At 44.7% G+C, this 21,495-nt stretch overlaps 1 protein-coding gene across 2 annotated transcripts in view; it reads right to left on the bottom strand.

The window, feature by feature from the left end:
* The window catches only part of DGKQ (diacylglycerol kinase theta), a 113,270-nt gene that overhangs the window by 8,836 nt on the left and 82,939 nt on the right, over positions 1-21,495 (bottom strand). For both annotated transcript variants that reach the window (XR_011050076.1, XM_068423192.1), the window contains exons 16-22: positions 17,993-18,144; positions 16,483-16,631; positions 15,709-15,890; positions 13,793-13,893; positions 3,912-4,058; positions 2,165-2,276; positions 184-336 (exon numbers count right to left, since the gene is read on the bottom strand). Coding sequence is in view for 1 of the 2 variants with exons in the window: in XM_068423192.1 (XP_068279293.1) it covers positions 184-336; positions 2,165-2,276; positions 3,912-4,058; positions 13,793-13,893; positions 15,709-15,890; positions 16,483-16,631; positions 17,993-18,144 (996 nt within the window). In the remaining variant the exon portion in view is untranslated. The remainder of the gene's footprint in view (positions 1-183; positions 337-2,164; positions 2,277-3,911; positions 4,059-13,792; positions 13,894-15,708; positions 15,891-16,482; positions 16,632-17,992; positions 18,145-21,495) is intronic.

The following is a 21,495-nucleotide window of genomic DNA, read 5'->3' as shown; positions in this document are numbered from 1 at the left end:
AGTGGAGAGGGCCCTCAAACCATCCCCTGTAGAAACTGCTATGTGTTTATCCAACAGTTACCACAGTGTGCCGACAAGCTCCTTTAAAGTTAAGCATCAGAACAAAACAGACAAGCAAGATAATACGATAATATCCACTGGAGAAACAAAGCCAACTTGCTAAAACAAAGCTACAGCCAGTACCTTCGGTCCTGCAGCAGAAATAATAATCTGGCCAGGGGCCTGAATCCAGGGCTCTCCATCAACTTGAACTGGAATTGGCTTTAGGAGTGTTACACGAAAATATGAGCCTTGGGCTATGCGGATTCCTGACCGAAAACCACCTTGGACTTGACCCTGTTAGGAAGCAAAAGCCAGTATATCAATCACCCCAATAAACAAGAAGCACAAATATTAGCTGCACTTAAGCTGAGCGGATAGAATTTTATTCTCACTTGACATTTTACATTTCAAGTAGAAGAACTGCTTAGGCAAAATCCACATAGGGTGCCTTTACTGATGCAGCATTAATTATTCAAGTTAGTACATGAAGAAGAACTCAGATACCCCTGCAGGCTGCCAGAGGCAAAGTAACTTACACAGTGAAGGCATTTGTACACTCAGGTTGGCCAAGGAGCATGCACTCACAATGGTCTTGTTTGCTTTTACTTCCCCTCTCTATGATGCAGTACACACAGTTTCAAAACACCTAACTACATACACAGACTTCGACACATGTGAAACTCAAAAGTCTAGAAGCACTTTATAAAACAGGGAGAGAGAGTTTTGCCAAACTCAATTCCATATACATACATATATGTATACTCAACTACATATACATACACAGATACTCAGCTGCAACTAATGGCTGAGTGTTAACTGTAAAAAGTGAAGCAAAGTGAACTCTGCTGCTACAAATTATCTTGGGAAATGTGTACAGACACTAAACATGGGGGTAAAAACCTTAACAGAAGATCACAAAACCAGAGCATGGGTTTGTTAACATTTATATTCCAAAGCAACGGGTACGCTCTTTATTGCTTCTAACTTCACAAAAATTTTAAGGATCTCTACCAAACCACTCCTAATGGAACGTTTTATATTTGTCTTCCTTAAAAGATCTAAATTACAAAATGGTAAAGTTGTCCAACACTGAAGATCAAGCTGCACAAACAATTTTAAGCACTCACCTTTCCATTTTTGGTAGTTGTATGGATTAGTTGTCTCTAGTTACCTGACCACATATACTTTTTCAGCAGCAGATTTCTTAAGATAGTGAAAGAAATATGAAGACAAAAATAACCCGCCATCCCACAGGACTGTGCTGCTAATAGCAGGCCATTGTAAAAATACGTAATACATGGAAGAATTAAAGTGACACAAATTGAGTCTTTGCAGAACTGGCATACCATCTGCTTCACATAGCATTCGGACCACAACCAGCTAGCATCAGATTCTCAGAGGCAGGTGTTGGGAAGACTGTAGCAGATAATTATAAAGCCACCTGTCTAGAAGGAATCTCTGCCCTGATTGTGATGAAGTGTGACAAGATTTTTCACAAATACTCTAAGTGAAGAGTGGGTGATTTTGTAATATTAAAATAAAACTTTGTTTTCATCCCACATACTGTGTGGTTTTGACACCATGATACCTGTTATGAGAAAGCTAGTGCATTCCACAACACATACATCTATATATTTCCATTTCATATATATGTATACATGTATGTTTCTGGCCTTGGTTCAAAGCCTACTTAAGCCATGAAGCATTTCCCCATGTACTTTTAACAAGTTCTTCACACTCCTATTATTTATTCTTATCCAGCCACAGGTTTTCTTCAGTTTCCATTCCATCTGTTGCAATCTGGCACCTAAATATGGATCTTCAGGGCTGGCCAATAACAGGCAATGAGAGGGCACTGCAGTCCACGAACAGGCATACCAGCTGCAGCTAAACTCCTGACATCTGAATGCTTTGTCCACAGACAGCTTACGCTGTCCATGAATTCTGTTTATGGTCTATAACCATTTTTATATGATGCAACAAGTAGCTGAATAAACGATGGTATAACCTTAACATATCATACTTTTTAGGACTATGCACTTGCAATGCACCGTTTGTTACAAAAATAAACCAGTCTGAGAAAATGCGTGTTTCCTCTGTTCTTACTGGGACACCAGCTTACCATGTGAACGACGCCAGTCACACCAACAACTTCCAGCAGGCCGTCATCGATGCGTGGTTTCTCAAAGCGGTTATCACTCTCAGACCCCCAGAGATCGGCTCCAGACCCCCAGCTGCATAGAGAGCACACCACAGTGACCGCCCGCAGACCTGCCATCTGCCAGAGCACCCTGCCTGGTAACCTGCTAGAGGTGGCTGGTTCTCCAGACTTCAAAAGCTAGACACTCTGCTCCCCACCAGCTGGAGGAGACAACACAGCTTTCCTGCACTGTAAAACCGGGAAGCACTTTCCTAATATTTGGAAGATTTCTGACCAGATCTTCTAGCAGTGAAAGAAGGATTGAAGAAAGTAGTTTCCATTTGAAAGAAAAAGAGCAGGGAAGAAGAAAGTATCTCCAAAGAGTTTTAGTTTGCTGGGAAAAACAGTTTACAGCTACACTAACCCTTAACTTCCAAGACTTAAGAACTTAACACAGATTGTTCTGTGTACTGGTCTTGGCAATATTCACGGGAGCTACTGAAGAGAAACTAAAGCTAAAACAAGTATCAAGTTTTTATTCTTGTACCTGGCCAAACTCACTTGTAGCTAAGCAGGTATTCCTGCATTTCAGTCCTCCGAAACGCTTCTGACAATTTAACACTGTGTTGCTTTTTGTGCAGTATTGACCCTCCTTACCCAAATGACTTGCTTATTGTTTTAGTGCATCCACTGCTCAGTACTAATCGTGATCTTTTCTTCTCCACCATTCTCATGTGCAATGTATACTTGTGTGTATGTACATGTGCACATCTGTGTTTGTACACGTAAAACCTATGTATTTGAATAAAAGGTTGAAACATTTTCAGACCAAAATGGAAGGAGATACAGGCAGTTTAAGACAAGAGTGTACTTAAAAAAATAGTATGGCAGCACTAATTACCTGCTAGTTTTGTTCAAACAAAAAACTTGCCTCTACCAACAGCACACCTAAGGAAGCTAAATTTCCTGCAGATTTGCCTTCCTTTCTCCCACAGCAGTAGCCCTAGCTCTCTCTGTAGGTGTCAGGGCAGCCCCCACAACCCCATGGAAAGTACCTGAACTGTGGGTTTTCCACAGGTAGCGGGTAGCATCACCGACTCCACATACTGACCAGCTAGCTGTAGAACCTGGACAGTGTTTGACAGTGGAATCCTGGCTGGCCTTCACTGCAGGAACTGCTTAGGCACCTGGTCTCTAGCATGCCAGAAAGTGTGTGCAAGTTGATCGTCTTTGATCCTTCTACCACTCACAGTGAAATCCAGTGGACCATTCAGTTTGTGGGAGGGGGAAAATGGTAGTGGACAGAAGCCACAGGCCTACAAACATGCCTAAAACGTCATGTTTTACTAGAGAACTGCTCCAAAAGAAGTCTGGACCTTTGGTGAGGAAAATCGTTCCAAATTACTGTTAGGACACAGAAGAAATAGCAAATGTATGGCGGTTTGCACCGGAAAAACAAGATAGTACTACCTTTACATGAAGTGAGATTGTGAGTTTCAAAGGATCAGAAAAACGATGTCAAAATGGTATTAAGCGCTAGCTCCTTAGGCACAGTTGCAAAGCCAGCGAGTCAGGCAATAATCAAAAGTACCCAATAACAACCATCTATTAATCTAGACCATTTAACATTTTATCCAACAATTTGACATTTGACTATCAAATACCAAGCAGTATTTGCAAACATACAGCCAGACATGCATCCACACAGGATTCTTCCTCTCCTTTTTACCTGGGTATATTAATAAAAATGAGTCCTTCTATACTTGGTAACTCCACCTCGTGCTGGTCCACTTGAAGCTTTATGTCTTTGTGAAGATTTCTGGTATGACTTATCTTCTGCAGCCCAACTTTCACGTAAACTCCTTTGTTGTGAAACCTAGGAGTAGACAAGCATCCTGTAACTAAAAGGTAAGGCCCAGCACAGCACTCTTCCTTGTATGTATACCAGTATTGTCCCCTAGCAGGTATGTTTAAAGAGTTTTTCAATTAAAACTCTCTCCAAATTCTTCCAGCTTTACTGCAGAAACAAAGCATAAGCCACGAACTGCTACTTTATATACCTTTTACTTAAGGGATGATTTGTGCTGTTTGGGCCTGGGGAGATCTGTGAAATTTTATTACAGAAAAATCATCCCTTCTTAAAGCATCACCTGAATGCAATGCCTCTTTGAAATGTAAACTTCTGGGCTAGAAAATTTTATTTTTAATTAAGACCTAGAGGACTTCATGAAACATTTAAAAATGTTTTCTCATGCAATGCTAGAATAATTAAGGCACAAAAACCTTTGCGAGTCTTTGCTTTATGTATCACTAATTCATTTGAAATATATTCAGCTGCAGAAACTTAAAACATGCTTAGTAATAACCTGTGCAGAGGTCTAACATCTCTAATTTTAGAGTAAAAAAAGATGAGGAAGATTTTATGGCATCCCTAGAAACGTCAAAATATTTTAAGAATAACATAAACAAATGTTAGTTAAAGACACACAGTATTTTCTTCTATAATGGAAACCTTTGTATACATGGCCTTCAGGGCAACCTTAAAATAAAAAGCATAAACTTCCATTATTTGACCCTACTAGGACACAGATGTCATTGGAATTCATCTCTGCAAAATCTCGCTAGCATTATGTCTACATGCCGTAGACATTCAAGTGGGGAAGGCAGCCACTTTAGCCTGTGGGCTACAGTCAACTCTTCAGACAGAGACTGTTCAGTTTCTTTCAAATTATTACATTGGGAAAGATTAGTCCTACTTGCTAACAGTTTTAAACAGCACCGAATTAAAGGTACCTGATGTAACACCATTTAACATATGCTTCTACTCCAGACAAGACGAGAAGTGTCTATGCTAAGACAGGTTTTGTCTCATTTGAATATGACTGAAAAATAAAGGAATATCAGTAGGAAACACAATACTTCAAATATCCCCAAGAAGTATTAATTTTTGTTCTGTGAAGAAGGAAGCCTGCAGAAACTGAACGAATAATGACACAGCGCCGTAACTGCAGATGCAGTCACAGAATCACAGAATGTTAGGGATTGGAAGGGACCTCGAAAGATCATCTAGTCCAATCCCCCTGCCGGAGCAGGATTGCCTAGACCATATCACACAGGAACGCGTCCAGGCGGGTTTTGAATGTCTCCAGAGAAGGAGACTCCACAACCTCTCTGGGCAGCCTGTTCCAGTGTTCAGTTACCCTCACTGTAAAGAAGTTTTTCCTCATATTTATGTGGAACCTCCTGTGTTCCAGCTTGCACCCATTGCCCCTTGTCCTGTCAAGGGATGTCACTGAGAAGAGCCTGGCTCCATCCTCATGGCACTTGCCCTTTACATATTTATAAACATTAATGAGGTCACCCCTCAGTCTCCTCTTCTCTAAGCTAAAGAGACCCAGCTCCCTCAGCCTCTCCTCATAAGGGAGATGTTCCGCCCCCTTAATCATCTTCGTGGCTCTGCGCTGGACTCTCTCTAGCAGTTCCCTGTCCTTCTTGAACTGAGGGGCCCAGAAATGGACACAATATTCCAGATGCGGCCTCACCAGGGCAGAGTAGAGGGGGAGGAGAACCTCTCTCGACCTGCTAACCACACCCCTTCTAATCCACCCCAGGATGCCATTGGCCTTCTTGGCCACAAGGGCACACTGCTGGCTCATGGTCATCCTGCTGTCCACTAGGACCCCCAGGTCCCTTTCCCCTACGCTGCTCTCCAACAGGTCTGTCCCCAACTTGTACTGGTACATGGGGTTGTTCTTGCCCAGATGCAGGACTCTACACTTGCCCTTGTTATATTTCATTAAATTTCTCCCCGCCCAACTCTCCAGCCTGTCCAGGTCTCTCTGAATGGCTGCACAGCCTTCCGGTGTGTCAGCCACTCCTCCCAGTTTTGTGTCATCAGCGAACTTGCTGACAGTGCACTCTATTCCCTCATCCAAGTCATTAATGAATATATTGAATAGAACTGGTCCCAGTACCGACCCTTGAGGGACTCCGCTAGACACAGGCCTCCAACTGGACTCTGTCCCATTGACCTTCACTCTCTGGCTTCTTTCCTTCAGCCAGTTCACAATCCACCTCACTACCCGATCATCCAGACTTAGCTGCGAGGATGCTGTGGGAGACCGTGTCAAACGCTTTACTGAAATCGAGATAGACCACATCCACAGCTTTACCATCATCTATCCACCGGGTTACGTCCTCATAAAAGGCTATCAAGTTGGTTAAGCATGACTTTCCCTTGGTGAAGCCATGCTGAGTGCCCCTAATGATCCCCCTGTCCTTGATGTGCCTAGAGACAGCACCAAGGACAAGTTGTTCCATCACCTTTCCAGGGATGGAGGTGAGGCTGACCGGTCTATAGTTCCCCGGGTCCTCCTTCTTGCCCTTTTTGAAGACTGGAGTGACACTCGCTTTCCTCCAGTCCTCAGGCACCTCTCCCGTTGCCCACGACTTAGCAAAGATGATGGAGAGTGGCCTAGCAATGACTTCCGCCAGCTCCCTCAGCACCCACGGATGCATCCCATTAGGGCCCATGGATTTATGGATGTCCAGATTGCTTAACTGGTCCCTGACCCAGCCCTCATCTACCAAGACAGATTCCTCCTCTATCCTGACTTCTTCTGGGGCCTCAGGAGTCCGGGGCTCCTCAGGACAGCCTCCAGCAGTATAGACAGAGGCAAAGAAGGCATTCAGTAACTCCGCCTTCTTTTTATCCTCTGTCTCCAGGGCCCCCACCTCATTCATCAGTGGGCCTACATTGCCTCTAGTGTTGGCTTTACCTGCAATATATTTGAAGAAGCCCTTTCTGTTGTCCATGACCTCTCTTGCAAGGTTTAATTCCAAGGAGGCCTTAGCTTTCCTAGTTGCCTCCCTACATCCTCTGACAACAGACTTATATTCCTCCCAAGTGGCCAGCCCCTCCTTCCATGATCTCTACACCCTCTTCTTCCACTTGAGTTTGCCCAGCAGTTCCCTGTTTAACCATGCAGGTCTCCTGGTACCCTTCCTTGACTTCCTACTTGCTGGGATGCTCTGATCTTGAGCTCGGAAGAAGCAGTCCTTGAATGCTAACCAATATCTTGGGCCCCCTTACCTTCTAGTACCCTGTCCCATGGGATTTCCCCTAGCAATTGCTTGAAAAGACCAAAGTTGGCCTCCTGAAGTCCAGGGTTGTGATTCTGCTAGCTATTCTGTTCCTGCCACATGAGATCCTGAACTCTACCATCTCATGGTCACTACAACCAAGGCTGCCCTCAACCTTCACCTCTTCAACAAGACCCCCCTTTTTAGTGAGGATAAGATCCAGCAGCGCTCCTCTCCTAGTTGGCTCATCCACCATTTGCATCAGAAAGTTATCATCAATGTACTGGAGGAACCTCCTGGACTGAGGATGGCTGGCTGAGTAGGCCTCCCAGCAAATATCAGGGTAGTTGAAATCCCCCATGACAACCAGGCCCTGTAACTGCGAGACTGCTCTCAGCTGCCTGTAGAAGGCCTCATCACCCTCCTCATCCTGATCCGGTGGCCTGTAATAGACACCCACAACAGTATCACCCCTGCCAGCCTGCCCCTTAATTCGCACCCACAAACTCTCAACTCGCTCCTGATCCGCCCCTGGACAGAACTCAATACATTCTAGCTGCTCACTCACATAAAGAGCAACTCCACCACCTCTCCTTAGTGGCCTGTCTTTCCTGAACAAGACATAGCCATCCATGACCACATTCCAGTCACGCGAGGCGTCCCACCAAGTCTCTGTAATTGCCACTAGATCATAGCCCCCCGACCGAACACGGATTTCCAGCTCCTCCTGTTTATTCCCCATGCTGCGTGCATTGGTGTACAGGCATTTCAGGGAGCGAGCTGGGCACACCGATTTCACCCCAGAGGGATGGGAGGCCTCCTGGTCTACCTCAACACTAGAGCGTTGCCCCAGTGGTGCAAGCCCAGCTACTACCCCATCCCCCTTCGAATCTAGTTTAAAGCTCTCCGAATGAGCCCTGCTAATTCCTGTCCCAGAACCCTTTTGCCCCTACGACATAAACCTTTCCCATGTATTACCATCACGCCTGGTGTCTTATAAAACCAGCCATTATCAAAGAACCCAAAGCCCTGCCTGTAGCACCAGTCTCGTAGCCAGGCATTAATAGAGAGAATCCTACTATTCCATCCCACGTCATCACCTGAAAATGGAAGGAGGGAGGAGAAAACAACTTGTGCCCCAGACTCTTTCACCAACCGTCCTAGGGCCTTGTAGTCTTTCTTCATCCCCCTCAGACTACGGGATGCAGCTTCTTCCCCACCTGTCTGGAAGATCAGCAGGGGGTAATAGTCTGTGGCCTTCACCAGGTTGGGGAGTTTCCTGGTGATATCCCTGATTCGGGCTCCAGGCAGGCTGCAGACCTCCCTGTGATGGGGGTCAGCTCTGCATATTGGGCCCTCAGTTCCCTTTAGGAAGGAGTCTCCAACCACTAAAACTCTTCTCTTCTTCCTTGTGGAGGAGGTAGCTATATGCCTGTCAGGTTTTTCTGACTGTGGTGGGACCTCTGATATAGGTTGCCTCTCCACCACATCCCCATTGGACCGGCTGTATTCCACTAGGGCTTCATATCTATTTCTCAGAGGCACCTGAGGAGGCGAGGTAGGCAAGGAGGGCACTCACCTTTTGCCACGGCCATAGACTTGCCTCCACTCACTCCTCTCCTCTAGGTTATTGTTTTCCACCTGAGAGGGGCAGAGTACAGGGGTCCCTCGATCCTGGGAGCTCTCCGGCAGGTGCTCCCATTTTTGTTGCAGGGAAGGCAGAGCCTGGCTCCACCAGTCTATCTCCATTTCAGCCTCCCGAATGCTCCTAAGCCTTTCTACTTCGGCTTGAAGCCTTTCAACCTGGCTTTGCAGCTGTGCCGCTTGGCCGAGCAGATCATCTACCTGCTCACAGCGCACACAGCCCCCTGATGCCACAGAGACGCTGTAGCATTCCCTGCAGCCTGCGACCTGCACCATCGCCTCCTTCCGTGGGAGCTCTGTCTGGGTTCCCACATCCATTTTGGTCTTCTTCCGCCGGGTAGATACCATTGTTCTTTCACTGAGCTGGGAAATACCTGTTGGTGACACCCCTGGTTCACAGCTCCTTGGCACCTTCCTCGCCTTGTGCACTGGGAGGGAGTCAGCGCCCTCCCCAACGAGCTGCAAACTGCTGCGGCCTCTCCTGCCCTGGGACACACACAGTCATTGCTGACTCACACAGTCACTGCTGACTCCCCCTCTCCCCTCTGGGCAGGGACTAGTCCCTGTCCTCCAGGAGGCTTTTTATCACCCAATCAATCACCACCCCCAATCAACAGGGGCTGGTGCGTTTAAATCGCCCACGGTGCCTCCGGCTACGCCCCCTCCTCTCCTGATTCGTTGCCGGGAACCTCCCTGTCCGGGGTGGGGGGGAAGCAGCTCGGGGCTGATGCTCCAGGGGGGCCAAGAGTACGAAAACCGCCCGGTTACAGCCCGATGTCGCCCTCGCCCCCGCACTAACCTCAAGTTGCTGTCGCTGCTGCCGCCGCTGTCAGCTGCGCTGACAGTCCTGAATTACATGATTTCTACGAAACACTTATGGACCACAGGAGGTCCACAGGATCCAGAGACATTGGATATAGCACCCTGTGACGCACAAAGGGTAAACCTGTCAAGAGATTAAATCCTATAACTCCATTCTTGCATACATATTCCATTTATGTATCTTACTAGGACATTGAGACCAAGTAAGAACGAACAAACTGATTTCTGTAATGTTACCATGCCAATTCCTACCCAATGGTTTTGAAGGTAACTGAGAGACTATGATTAAAATGGCCAGCCAAGCTTGGAAGGGTAATCTTTGCACATCCACCACTAGAGGGAATCACCACCCTTCTTTGCACATCTACACGTGGGACATGATCTGGGGAGACAGTGCCAGTGGAAGTTGTCACTCTACTGCTAGCAGTAGCCAGTAATATACTAGCTTGCCCACTTGGGTAGAAAGAATAAGCATCATCTAAAGCAAACCCTTGGTTAGATAAATTTTGAGGACAGTAGTTTCATCACAGTTAATAAGCAAGGCAGGAAGGAGGAAGTTGTCCTTGGAGCAGTCCCAACACCTTATTGGTGCTGAAGGAAATGAAGGTTTATATTAGGCGAGACCCATTGCAGTCACTGCTGTAAATGACACTGACGGGGATGAGAGAGGAGGGCAGGGCATTACAGGCAGGTCATCCATCCCCATGAAGCCAGTGAGTCCTTGCATCAGCTCTGCTGCAACACTTGCATCATTATGTCATCCCACAACTATCTGGAAGGCTCTCTAGGGTACAGATATGGAAGTAACATCCTACTGCTCAGGTGAGTTTGGGGATTTGACCTACACAGCTCAGAAATCACCCTTTGGTTTGTTTTTCTACAAAAGATGGCCTACAAGTACAGCCAATGTTCACATACTACCTGATGCCCCACTGGCTACACCCATAAAGCCACTTACACCTTTCCTGAGGGACATTCAGAAGGTTGGACTGATTCTTCAGTTTAGCTAATTGAATATCTCAGAATAGATGAAATTAAAAGTTTCATGGATTCTGAAAGTAAACAGATGTTTTTAAATATTACAACCCTGTATTTGTCTGTAATAGAGCAAATTGAAAAACACCCTTTACTCTTAACAAGTCTCCATAGACTCAGGGAGACACCATAGCATCAACTTACACTTAGTTTAATCATCTCTGTGGTTGCTGCCCAAGCAGCAAGCACTTCTGGTGGCCAGAGCAAGCAAGACGATCAGTAACTGCTTTCCAAACTTTCATGAAAACAAGATAAAGAAGCCAGTCCTCAAGAGTCATGAAGAAATGAAGTGAGCTGATGCAGAAAGACAGACTTTTCAGAGCTCTTGCCAACTGCTGCACACCCAGAAGGGTAGGTTTGGGGGACTCTTTTTTAAAGGTGATGGATAAGAAATGGTTGTGCCAGGCCTTTTTAAATGAACCGCAGTTGCCCATGAGCACTAATAAATAGCTAGGTAACATCTCTCAGAAGCAAACCTCTCAGATCAGCAGCACACAGCACGGAAAGCTATCAAGCAAAACAAAATGACTCCCTTTTATCTAGTCCTGCAATTCAACAAGCCCACCATTGGGTGGGAAATCACCACAGCAAAAGCTAAGAGCTCTGACCGATAATTCGCATCGGTTTGGGGGCTTTTATAGGGTGATCTTATTGACTGGGAAAGAACTTTACCAAGTTCACATACAGAAGACCCAAGATGGAAAAAAATGAGATAGACAGTAGCCATTGTAGCATTTTAAATCCCACAACCGACAAATCAAACGACCAATACTTTCAAACCTTCCCCCACCAAAAGAGAACAGTTCTCTATCTTTGTAAAACAATTCTAAACTTGCATTAAATTGTGCAGAATATTCTCTCTGCCTGACCTTACATCCAGGAGACTGCCTGCCAGAGCAGTCTCCCACCAATTTCAGTTGGCACAACCAAGATGTGGTCTCTTCTGTAACAGGCAACTCTGAAGACTGCTCCAGGATCCCATGGGAATGGGGGAATGAAGGCAGATCGCCTGATCCTTAAGTTTTATACTGTGAAAAAAACTCACATAGCTTGGCACTCAAGAATGCAAAAACCATCACTGCCACAACATACACTATTTCTATCTGCCCTGCGATGCAAGTTCAGCACTGAGTTCCCTGCAGGGAAGTCACCACTGCACTGTGAGCTGCTAGTCAAAGGTAAGGAGTCCTGAGCGCGTACAGACACTTTACAGCGTGAGGCCAGAGAGCACACAGCTTTCAGGACATTTACCAGCATAAGGTCTCGATTCAGAAGAGCACTCAAACACATTTTTCTTCCAAGGACTACCTGCAATTTCTGTTGCCACAACCTGACACTTCACTTCAAGAGCAGCCAGTTCTGTTGCATCTGGCATTAAGTAGCCACCCTTCTCAGTTAATTTACTGAAAAGAATTAAAAAAAAATGCTAATCTTGTTGGCAAGAGCATGCACTTTCATATCCTGGGAAAGGTAAAGCCAGCAATTTTAACAATCATCGCCACAGGCAGTGAAAGTCAACAATCATGTGTCAGCACTGTTAGCCTGCACAAGCTGTCTCCTGCAAAGCCGTACCTCAGTATCAATTCATTATTTCAAGTTTCTTTTCCAGATCTTGAATCATGGAAATATACAGCCCTTCAGATTTACAAAAAAAAAATTAATCTCTTCTTTCCCACACGCCCTTCAAGGCTCTCTGCTTGCACAGTGTCCGAATACGCATGTAAAAGGTCTGCAATAATGGTACCAAGTCATCCACTGCACTGCAGGTGCTGCACGCTGTGAACTGACTGAGATAAAGATTCAAGGGATGAAAAGCACACGGGGCAATAAAAGTCAAAGTATAAACTTTAAATACAGTGGCAATAAGAAGAGGACACATCTTTTAAAGTGCTGCAGCTTTACAAAGTCAGAGTAATATATTTTAAAGGAAGAATGAACTTCACTCTTCCATTGTATTAATTGCACAAGTAAATCTAGAACAGATTTATACACTAGAACAGGCACTGCTACACACAAACTTATTCCCTGATTTTACTACCTATGATGTTTTTAATCCAGTGGATTGAAAATGCAAACCAGTGCCTAACAGTAACTTACACACCACAAACAGTATCCTCTATTATTCCATTTTTAAGGAAAAAAACATGAGCAATGTCTGTAATGACAGACAGAACACTGCAAGACAGGTGGGATTACACATCATTACACTCATAACCAGTCCGGGAATATTTTTAATAATTAAGATTTGAATACTGCATAGTTGTAACTGGCTATAACTCTCTCTGGCAACTGAGAGAGAATTTAGAGGACATTTACTCACAAATATAGGGGAAAGCAGACAAAACCAGTTTCTACAAGGCATTACTGATTAATTACACAAATGTGATTTCTTTTTCTCATCAATTTCAGTGACTCTGGGAAGAAGAAAAGTACTATTATTGATTGATCTGCATGCCAGAAAGGAGGAAGGTCTCTCTCCACACCTTTCTAATCACACAGTCTCACTTGAGATAGAGAGATCTTTTTTCATCCTTATTATCAGCAGGCAGGTGCTACTACAGCACCTAGCAAGGGTGGGAAAGCTACAAAGGAAAGCTACAAAGAAGTTCTGAACAGTGCGTTTATTGCTCACGTAGCAGCACTGCCTGCCCTCCTACTAAAGGCTTTGAATAAGAGATATTTCCACTACCTCAAAATTTCACTGAACTCAACATTGCAGTTATTGGCAAGTAAGTATACTGAATAGTAATGACAGAGCTTCCAAAAACTGCTTTGTTGCTCTCTCTTGGTAAAAGACAAAAATGAAAAAAAAAAAAAAAAAAAAAAAAAAAAAGAAACCCAATCTGAATCCCTGAATTCTGTGTCTATGAGTTCCTGGCTAACTTAATTCCACCCTGTGCCAGCTCTGCCTCAAGCAATGTTGTTTGTGGATAGCTGTAGCATTTCAAGATTATCAGTCATAGTGCAAGTTGGAAGTTATGCAATACCACAGAGTTTGCCCTTCAGCCCTGGTTTCCCCAACATTACCTGCTATTAAATTTCCCTGGTTCTTCTTCTCTAGCATGATGAAAGTCCAAGCTCAACTCTGCGTCAATGCCAAGACCACAGTAATTGTTCATCTGTACAATCTGACAAAAAAAATTGTATTATTTCCTCCTTACGATTATAAATGAAGAGGTTCCAAAGTTTTTCAACAAAAGCAAGTTTTGCAGATGATCCTTCCAAGTCACTTGCATCTTGACAGATTCTGGAAAACATTTTCCAGAAACACTGCACTAAAAATAAAGCTGTACAGATAATTGTTGGCATGTGTAGTCATTATTTCCAAAATATCAGAAACTTCAAAATTTAATCTTATTGCAAGTAACAAGTATAACCAGGCAGAAATAAAACCAAATGCACAAATAAAACCAACCCAACTTCTCAAAGTGATTCTATTCAATAACTACAGAAGCTGCTGAACACTAATGCCACTATTATTTCTGGCATTAGCCATGGATTTACCATGACATAATTGGGAAGATGCTGCTCTTTACTTTGGAAGGTCACGAGCTTATGCCAGATGAGTGAAGAACTTTACTTCACCTACTCAGCTGCATTTCAAATATATGCCAATCTCAAGTTTCTACAGATTTCGACCATTTCTGCAATTAATTCTTCCTTTGCATACCAGATCATTCTATACAACTGCACAACATCCTTGTCTCTAACTTAGAGAGACATGGACTTGACGGATGGACCACTCGGTGGATAAGGAACTGGCTGGGTGGCCGCACTCAAAGAGTTATGGTCAATGGCTGAATGTCCAAGTGGACACCAGTGACGAGTGGTGTTCCTCAGGGGTCGGTATTGGGACCAGTCCTGTTTTAACATCTTTGTCAACGACATGGACAGTGGGATTGAGTGCGCCCTCAGCAAGTTTGCTGACAACACCAAGCTGTGTGGTGCTGCCGACACACTGGAGGGAAGGGATGCCATCCACAGGGACCTTGACAGGCTTGAGAGCTGGGCCTGTGCGAAATGCATGAACTTCAACAAGGCCAAGTGCAAGGTTCTGCATGTGGGTTGGGGCAATCCCAAGCACAAATACAGGCTGGGCAGAGAATGGATTGAGAGCAGACCTGAGGAGAAGGACTTGAGGGTGATGGTTGACGAGAAGCTCAACATGAGCCAGCAATGTGCACTTGCAGCCCAGAAGGATAGCTGTATCCTGGGCTGCATCAAAAGCAGTGTGGCCAGCAGGTCGAGGGAGGGGATTCTGCCCCTCTGCTCCGCTCTCGTGAGACTGCATCTGGAGTACTGCGTCCAGCTCTGGGGTCCTCAACATAAGAAGGGCATGGAGCTGTTGGAGCGAGTCCAGAGGAGGGCCACGAAGATGATCAGAGGGCTGGAGCACCTCTCCTGTGAAGACAGGCTGAGAGAGTTGGGGCTGTTCAGCCTGGAGAAGAGAAGGCTCAGGGGAGACCTTCTAGCAGACTTCCAGTATCTGAAAAGGGCCTACAGGAAAGCTGCAGAGGGACTTTTTACAAGGGCATGGAGTGACAGGACAAGGGGGAACTGTTTTCAACTGAAAGAAGGGAGATTTAGATTAGATATTAGGAGGAAATTCTTCACTGTGAGGGTGGTGAGACACTGGCACAGGTTGCCCAGAGAAGCTGTGGATGTCCCCTCCCTGGCAGTGTTCAAGGCCAGGTTGGATGGGGCTTTGAGCAACCTGGTCTAGAGGAAGGTGCCCCTGCCCATGGCAGGGGGGTTGGAACTAGATGATCTTTAAGGTTTCTTCCAACCCAAACCATTCTATGATTCTATGAATATCTCAGCAAGGCCCGAGCTCAAAGATAGGTGAGCAATAAAAGATTAAACTACATTAATATCTATCTTCTTTGTGATTTTCGCTAAAACAATAGTTCCTAAGAATCAAACCCAAATGGTGCCCAGCTCACCTTTGGAGGTTCAGGTTCTGCAACACCATTCTCTGCACCTTCAGCTGGCTCTTCTGCATCCAAAAGGATAGTCCAGCGATCCATAAGAACGTCATCCGCCTCATCCACAGAAACCAAAATCGAATAGGGGTCCTCCCCACTGTAGCCAGCTCCCCAGCGCAAGACCCTCCCTAAGTCATTACCTGGGCAACAACGAAGAACCCCAAAATATGACTGCACTTCATAAGTTAGCTAAAAGCATCAAAAAGTGCATCAGCCCTGTTCTACAAATCAAATTGCATTAAGGTGCTCCGAACAAGTCACGGAAGTAGTTAGACTGGACTGAAAAGTTAACAAGCAGAAAAAAATATCTAAGCATTGCACTGCACGTGTGGTTAGTATCACATACAGATATGCTGTCTCATCTGAAAAGTGTTCACAAAAAGTGATAGAAAAACCTGTTATGGAGTTAAGAAGTCAAGGAGCAGCTGAGTTCACTGGTTTACAGCAAGGGCTGATGCACCTGTGGTTGTCACAGGGAGAATATTTTGCACCCACCAACTCCTGCCTGCTCAGACACACCCATACCAACCCCCCTGCTGCTCTTTTTTTGTGCAGAAAGCATGACTGACATTTCCTTGAAAAGCTGATATTGCATTTGCTCCCCAACACTGGCCAGAACTGAGTCATGGCATCTCTACTGTAAAACTGAGTTGTTTGTCAGACGGATAAATAACGACAAAGATTCTGGAGGACTTTGGCCCTCAGAAGAACAGTGCTCGCTGTGTTTCTCACCTGTTCCTAAAGGTAAGATGGCAACTGAGGGCTCTGAGCACACCAGCTTGTGCCTGATCTCCTCCAGTGCACCAAGGACCCAGCCAACGGTGCCATCCCCTCCGCACACCAGCACTCGGAAAGAGGGGACTTTAGAGAACATGTGAAACCTCCGTGGAGAAACAAAGTGAAGGGGAAAAGAAATGTTACAACGTAGTACAGGAAAAGCAAAGCCTCTTAATACGCTATTTAAGATAACACATTATTACTCGATTCCCCTCCACCCTTACCATCAGTTTCAGGATCAACTTCAACAAAGTGAATGGAAAAATAGGAACTTTTAGATAAAGCTGGTTTTTAAAAGAGTGAAAACCACATTCTTAGATTCTCTACAGCTACAGCTAAATTGTTAATCACTTCCTTTTTCACCAAAGACACAGAGAACTAACTATTCATAATTTCAATTTGAACGTCTATAACTCTAAATCCTAGTGGAGTTGTTGATTAGTGGTGTTTGCTTTTTTTACTTAGTCATAGGTGTCACAGTACATTTTCTTCTTCACAGTACTATTCTTCTGGTCACTTTCACCCTTTGTGGATTTTCATTCCACTAACTGAGATATCCTGCAAAGGAATTTTTATTTCCCATTGCACAAGGAGTCATGAACAAGTGGAAGCATTTTGCCATAAAGCTGCAGAAGGATTCCATGGGGAAAACAAAATGAACAAATTACTGAAGTTGCAGCTTGAACTGCATTAGAAAGACAACAGAATTATACAGGTCTGACAGAACCCTTAGTTTGTGCAGTTTGTTTTTCTCGCTTCCTGTGTAAGTTGCGTTTCTCCTACAAAAGCTTTTGTTTTGAAGAGCTTGTCATGACAGTTCTTTGTTAAAGTAGTGCCGAAGGAATGAGGCTACTCTGAGCAGGCTACAACCACCACTTTCAGTTTTATGAAGCTGGTTACAAAGTGGTGTTGATTAAATCAAGTAATCAGTTCCTGCCTCCCTACAAGCACATTATGTTCTGTTCCTTGTATTTAGAAATGTTGCAGCTGTGATCAGGCAGGCCCTGTTAATTCTGGAACTGTCGCCAAGTTTCAAGGGTCAAGATAGAAAATTTTATTATACTTTCCTCGTAGTTCCCATGAAACACCAGAGGAAATAAAAGCAAAAACGAGCCCTCGTCAGGCAATGTGACATTTCTCTTTCCATCCTCATTTGATTATAGGATCTTTTAATTTTTAGTAATTATTAAATCTGTGCTATTGTGAAGTGCATATGACTTTCCCAGGACTGGACTCTATTAGACACAAGCATATACCTCAGGAACTACTCTATTCTCTTATCTTTAGAGAACCTCACAGTTTAAATCTGTTTTCACAGTGAGAACCAGTCAGAAGGAGTGATCCGCTGCTCTGGTCTTCAGGCAAAGAACAGAAGCAATTTAGATCTTCACAAGTGAATCTGATCCATTCTTTAAAAAATAACAAAACAATATAAATTAAAAAAAAAAATAAAATGATGACTTACCCAGGCAGTGGGCCACCATTGGTAAGTTCAAAGACCTGATGTGGGTTTAGCAGCTTTCTAAAACTGTACAGCAGATCCCGACCTTTTAGACCACCACTTTTTGGATTCACAAACACAAGAAGTGGGCAGCAGTTCTGTGGTATCTTGGAAGCCTGAAAGAAGACAAGAAAAAGGATTAGCCAAAACCATGACTAGGCAGGAAAATTACTGCTGCATCTCAGAAGTATTTCCTGGTGTTTCCTTGATGCTTAGTAAAAAAATCCAGGTTCAACAGATAAAACGATTCAGTGTCCAGACAATGGACAGATTAGCTGCCTATCTTGTTTTTCTGGTAACTGAAGTTTCTTTAACCCACTCCATCTACACAGTTGAGCCTAACGTTAAAAACAAAGGCACTGTAAGTAGTCTTTCCTACACATTTTCACTAAACAGCCTATGCCAGAGAATAGTGTGAGGGATAAGGGACCTTCCAGAGTCATGTACTATTCAAACATTTTCCTTGCAAAGAGAGAACTTCTACCCCCAAAAATTGAAACATTTGTCTTAAGTTTTGCGTTTGTCTTAGAATACATGTTAATTTACAAGGACAAAACATTTCAAAACGAGGGTGTTCAGGCAGACACTGGCATGCCCCTCCCCATGAAATAAGAGGCTGACAGCTTCTTTTAAAAATATGTATGTAAAATTTTTTTCAGGAGGATTTGGTGCCAGTATCTTACGATCCTCACACCTCTACTCAAGCTGATGCTAAGGGCTCTCAAAGCACAGCTGTGCTGCAGGGGAGTCTGGTACCCATCCAGCACTCACTCCAAAGGAAGCCACAGCACATGGCAGAGGAGGGATTTCCTGGGGTACTCCATGGACTGCGTGGGAATGGTACCTGCAGCCTCACTGGAGGTCCTGACTTCCATCCACCAGAAGCACCTCCTTGGGACTGGTTTTCAGCCAGCCAACCAGCCCATAAATCATTCCGTAAAACAATCTGTAAATGGTTCTAGGAAGATCAGAAGATGCCAGCACAACTTTCATCCGTCCTGCCTCAGGGCTGTGAGGAGGTACGTGCCAGAAGAGTCCATCGGGCATTTCAACGAGTGTGCTTCAGAACAGAAACGTTTGCCACAGTCCCCGAGTCGTGGTAATTTGTATTTACAAACTGGACAGCGTTCAAGGAACAGCAATTTGTCACACAGCTGATGGGATGGATTCAGGGAACAGCACATCAGTGCTAAATATAAGTCAATTTAGACAAGAATGATTCAGGGGGGTGGTGAGGCAGCAGCATGACAGCAGCATGCAAACATGCAGAGAGATCCCAACAGCTACAGAGGGGAGGAGACGGCACCCAGAGAGCCTGTCAGCTGCTGTTTATGGGCAGCCACCAGAGAGAGTGAACTAAGGCAAAGAATGGAGAAACCAGGACAAATAGACAAAGTAACTTGGTGGGGAAACAAACTGGAGTCTGATGTTGAGACACCCCAGACCATTGTCTACCTGTGAGCTGACCTGGACACTTAAAAACAAACGATCGTTTGAGGCTTCCCAATCTTATTTGAGAGATTTCCTCAAATTTTGCTTTCCTAAAAGAGCTGGGTGCTAATCCTCACACAGGTCACACCCTGCCAGCTGTGTCAAGATACCCACAAACACATAAAAATCCTTCTCTTCTGTGTCACTGCCTGCATGCGAAATGCCCTCTGCCATCCAGCGTGACTCGCAGGCACAAACAGAAAAACACACTGGGAAGAGGAACACTAAGAAGGTAAGAAGGTTGGTGGAGCAGGCACACACTTCTCCTCTTGCCCCTTCCTTCCTCATCCTTTAGATTCTACCAGAGACATTCAGCTTGAAAATAGTATGTTTTCTCCAAAAAAAATTTATCCAAACAAGGACTATTTTGGCTGACAAAGAGCCAGAAGAGCCTCAAAATTTTGTTCTACTGGAAAGGTTTCACTGCTGGCAAAACAACTAGGCTGGCGAGACAGAGGCTGCAAAGCTGTCCACAGAGCTTTCTCCAGAGAAGCCACCTTCAGGCTATACTGTGACAACTGCTAGGTTAAAACAGCTCTTGCCTCCATATTCAGGCTTTATTGGAAAAGGAGAAGCAATTACTCAAGGCGTGCCCAACACACAAGGCTAATACATTTATTTCTGTTAAGCACACGGAAATGATATTTGTAGCCAGCAAAGGAAGTCTAAGTAAAACAATGCAGGCCACTGTCACAAAAGGAAGGACTTCTTCAGTAGTAAGGTCAACAGCTCTAGGATCCACACGCACCAATGAGACAAGTGGATTTCCTCCCCTCAAGCCATCACAGGCATTAATAAAAACAGTAAGCAGAGCTCTCTGGCTGTTCCAGAAGTAACGCCCTTCTCGTTACTCCATCAGTTCCTGCACCACCATCTGCCATATCCCATTATGAATGGTCCTTTGAAAACCCCACAAACAACACAAGGCAGAGCACCTCTGAAAGGAAACGCCATGTCCCATGGGGTAACAGGGCAAACTGTTCCCTGCTTGTACTCCTCATTCCAGCTTCTATGCTGCCTCACCTTCCCACCTGACCACTTCCTATTTCTTCCTTGTCAAAGCTGTTTTACTGCCTGAATTTCATCTCCAGTCATTTCAACTTTCCGAACAATACAGGCTATCTGAAACCTCAGGCTTGGTCCAATGCCTGGAAACTTGTGGGGTTTAAAAAAAGAGGGGTAAGGGGATAGAAGAAAGAAAAAATATTCAGTTCTGCAGCTCAAAGTAGACAAAATTCTTTTCAAAAAAACAATGAGAGAAAAGAAACCAGCCCAACATTCAAGTCAAACAAATACATTGCTTGAATGCAGACAAGAACATTTGATAACGCTCTAGTGTTGAGGTAGACCAGGAGGACTCCCATCCCCCTGGGGTGAAATCGGTGTGCTCAGCTCGCTCCCTGAAATGCCTGTACACCAATGCACGCAGCATGGGGAATAAACAGGAGGAGTTAGAAATCCGTGTTCGGTCGGGGGGCTATGATCTAGTGGCAATTACAGAGACTTGGTGGGACGCCTCGCATGACTGGAATGTGGTCATGGATGGCCATGTCTTGTTCAGGAAAGACAGGCCACTAAGGAGAGGTGGTGGAGTTGCTCTTTATGTGAGTGGGCATCTAGAATGTATTGAGTTCTGTCCAGGGGCGGATCAGGAGCGAGTTGAGAGTTTGTGGGTGCGAATTAAGGGGCAGGCTGGCAGGGGTGATATTGTCAATATTGTACAAAAAAAAAAAAAGTGGAACATTTACCCTGAATGCTACTAAGACTCACAAGCAGCTGCGGAGAATGCCTGGAGCTAACAAAGTGTAAACTGAGCAGTCCTACCACTCAAAACTATCTTTGTTCAAGTATCTTCTAATGTAAATACCTAACCACACCTATTTAGGACTAAACACACCTATGCAGAATAAACAGAAGTATTCTAGAAAAGTGCTTAGCCTTACAGTTAATTTGCTTCCCATCATCACTCTTCATTA

This window comes from Nyctibius grandis, chromosome Z (assembly GCF_013368605.1).
Source record: "Nyctibius grandis isolate bNycGra1 chromosome Z, bNycGra1.pri, whole genome shotgun sequence".
In the NCBI taxonomy this organism is placed as follows: domain Eukaryota; kingdom Metazoa; phylum Chordata; class Aves; order Nyctibiiformes; family Nyctibiidae; genus Nyctibius; species Nyctibius grandis.
The sequence above is the reverse complement of the archived record's forward strand: the minus strand, read 5'-3'. Positions and strand labels throughout refer to the sequence as shown.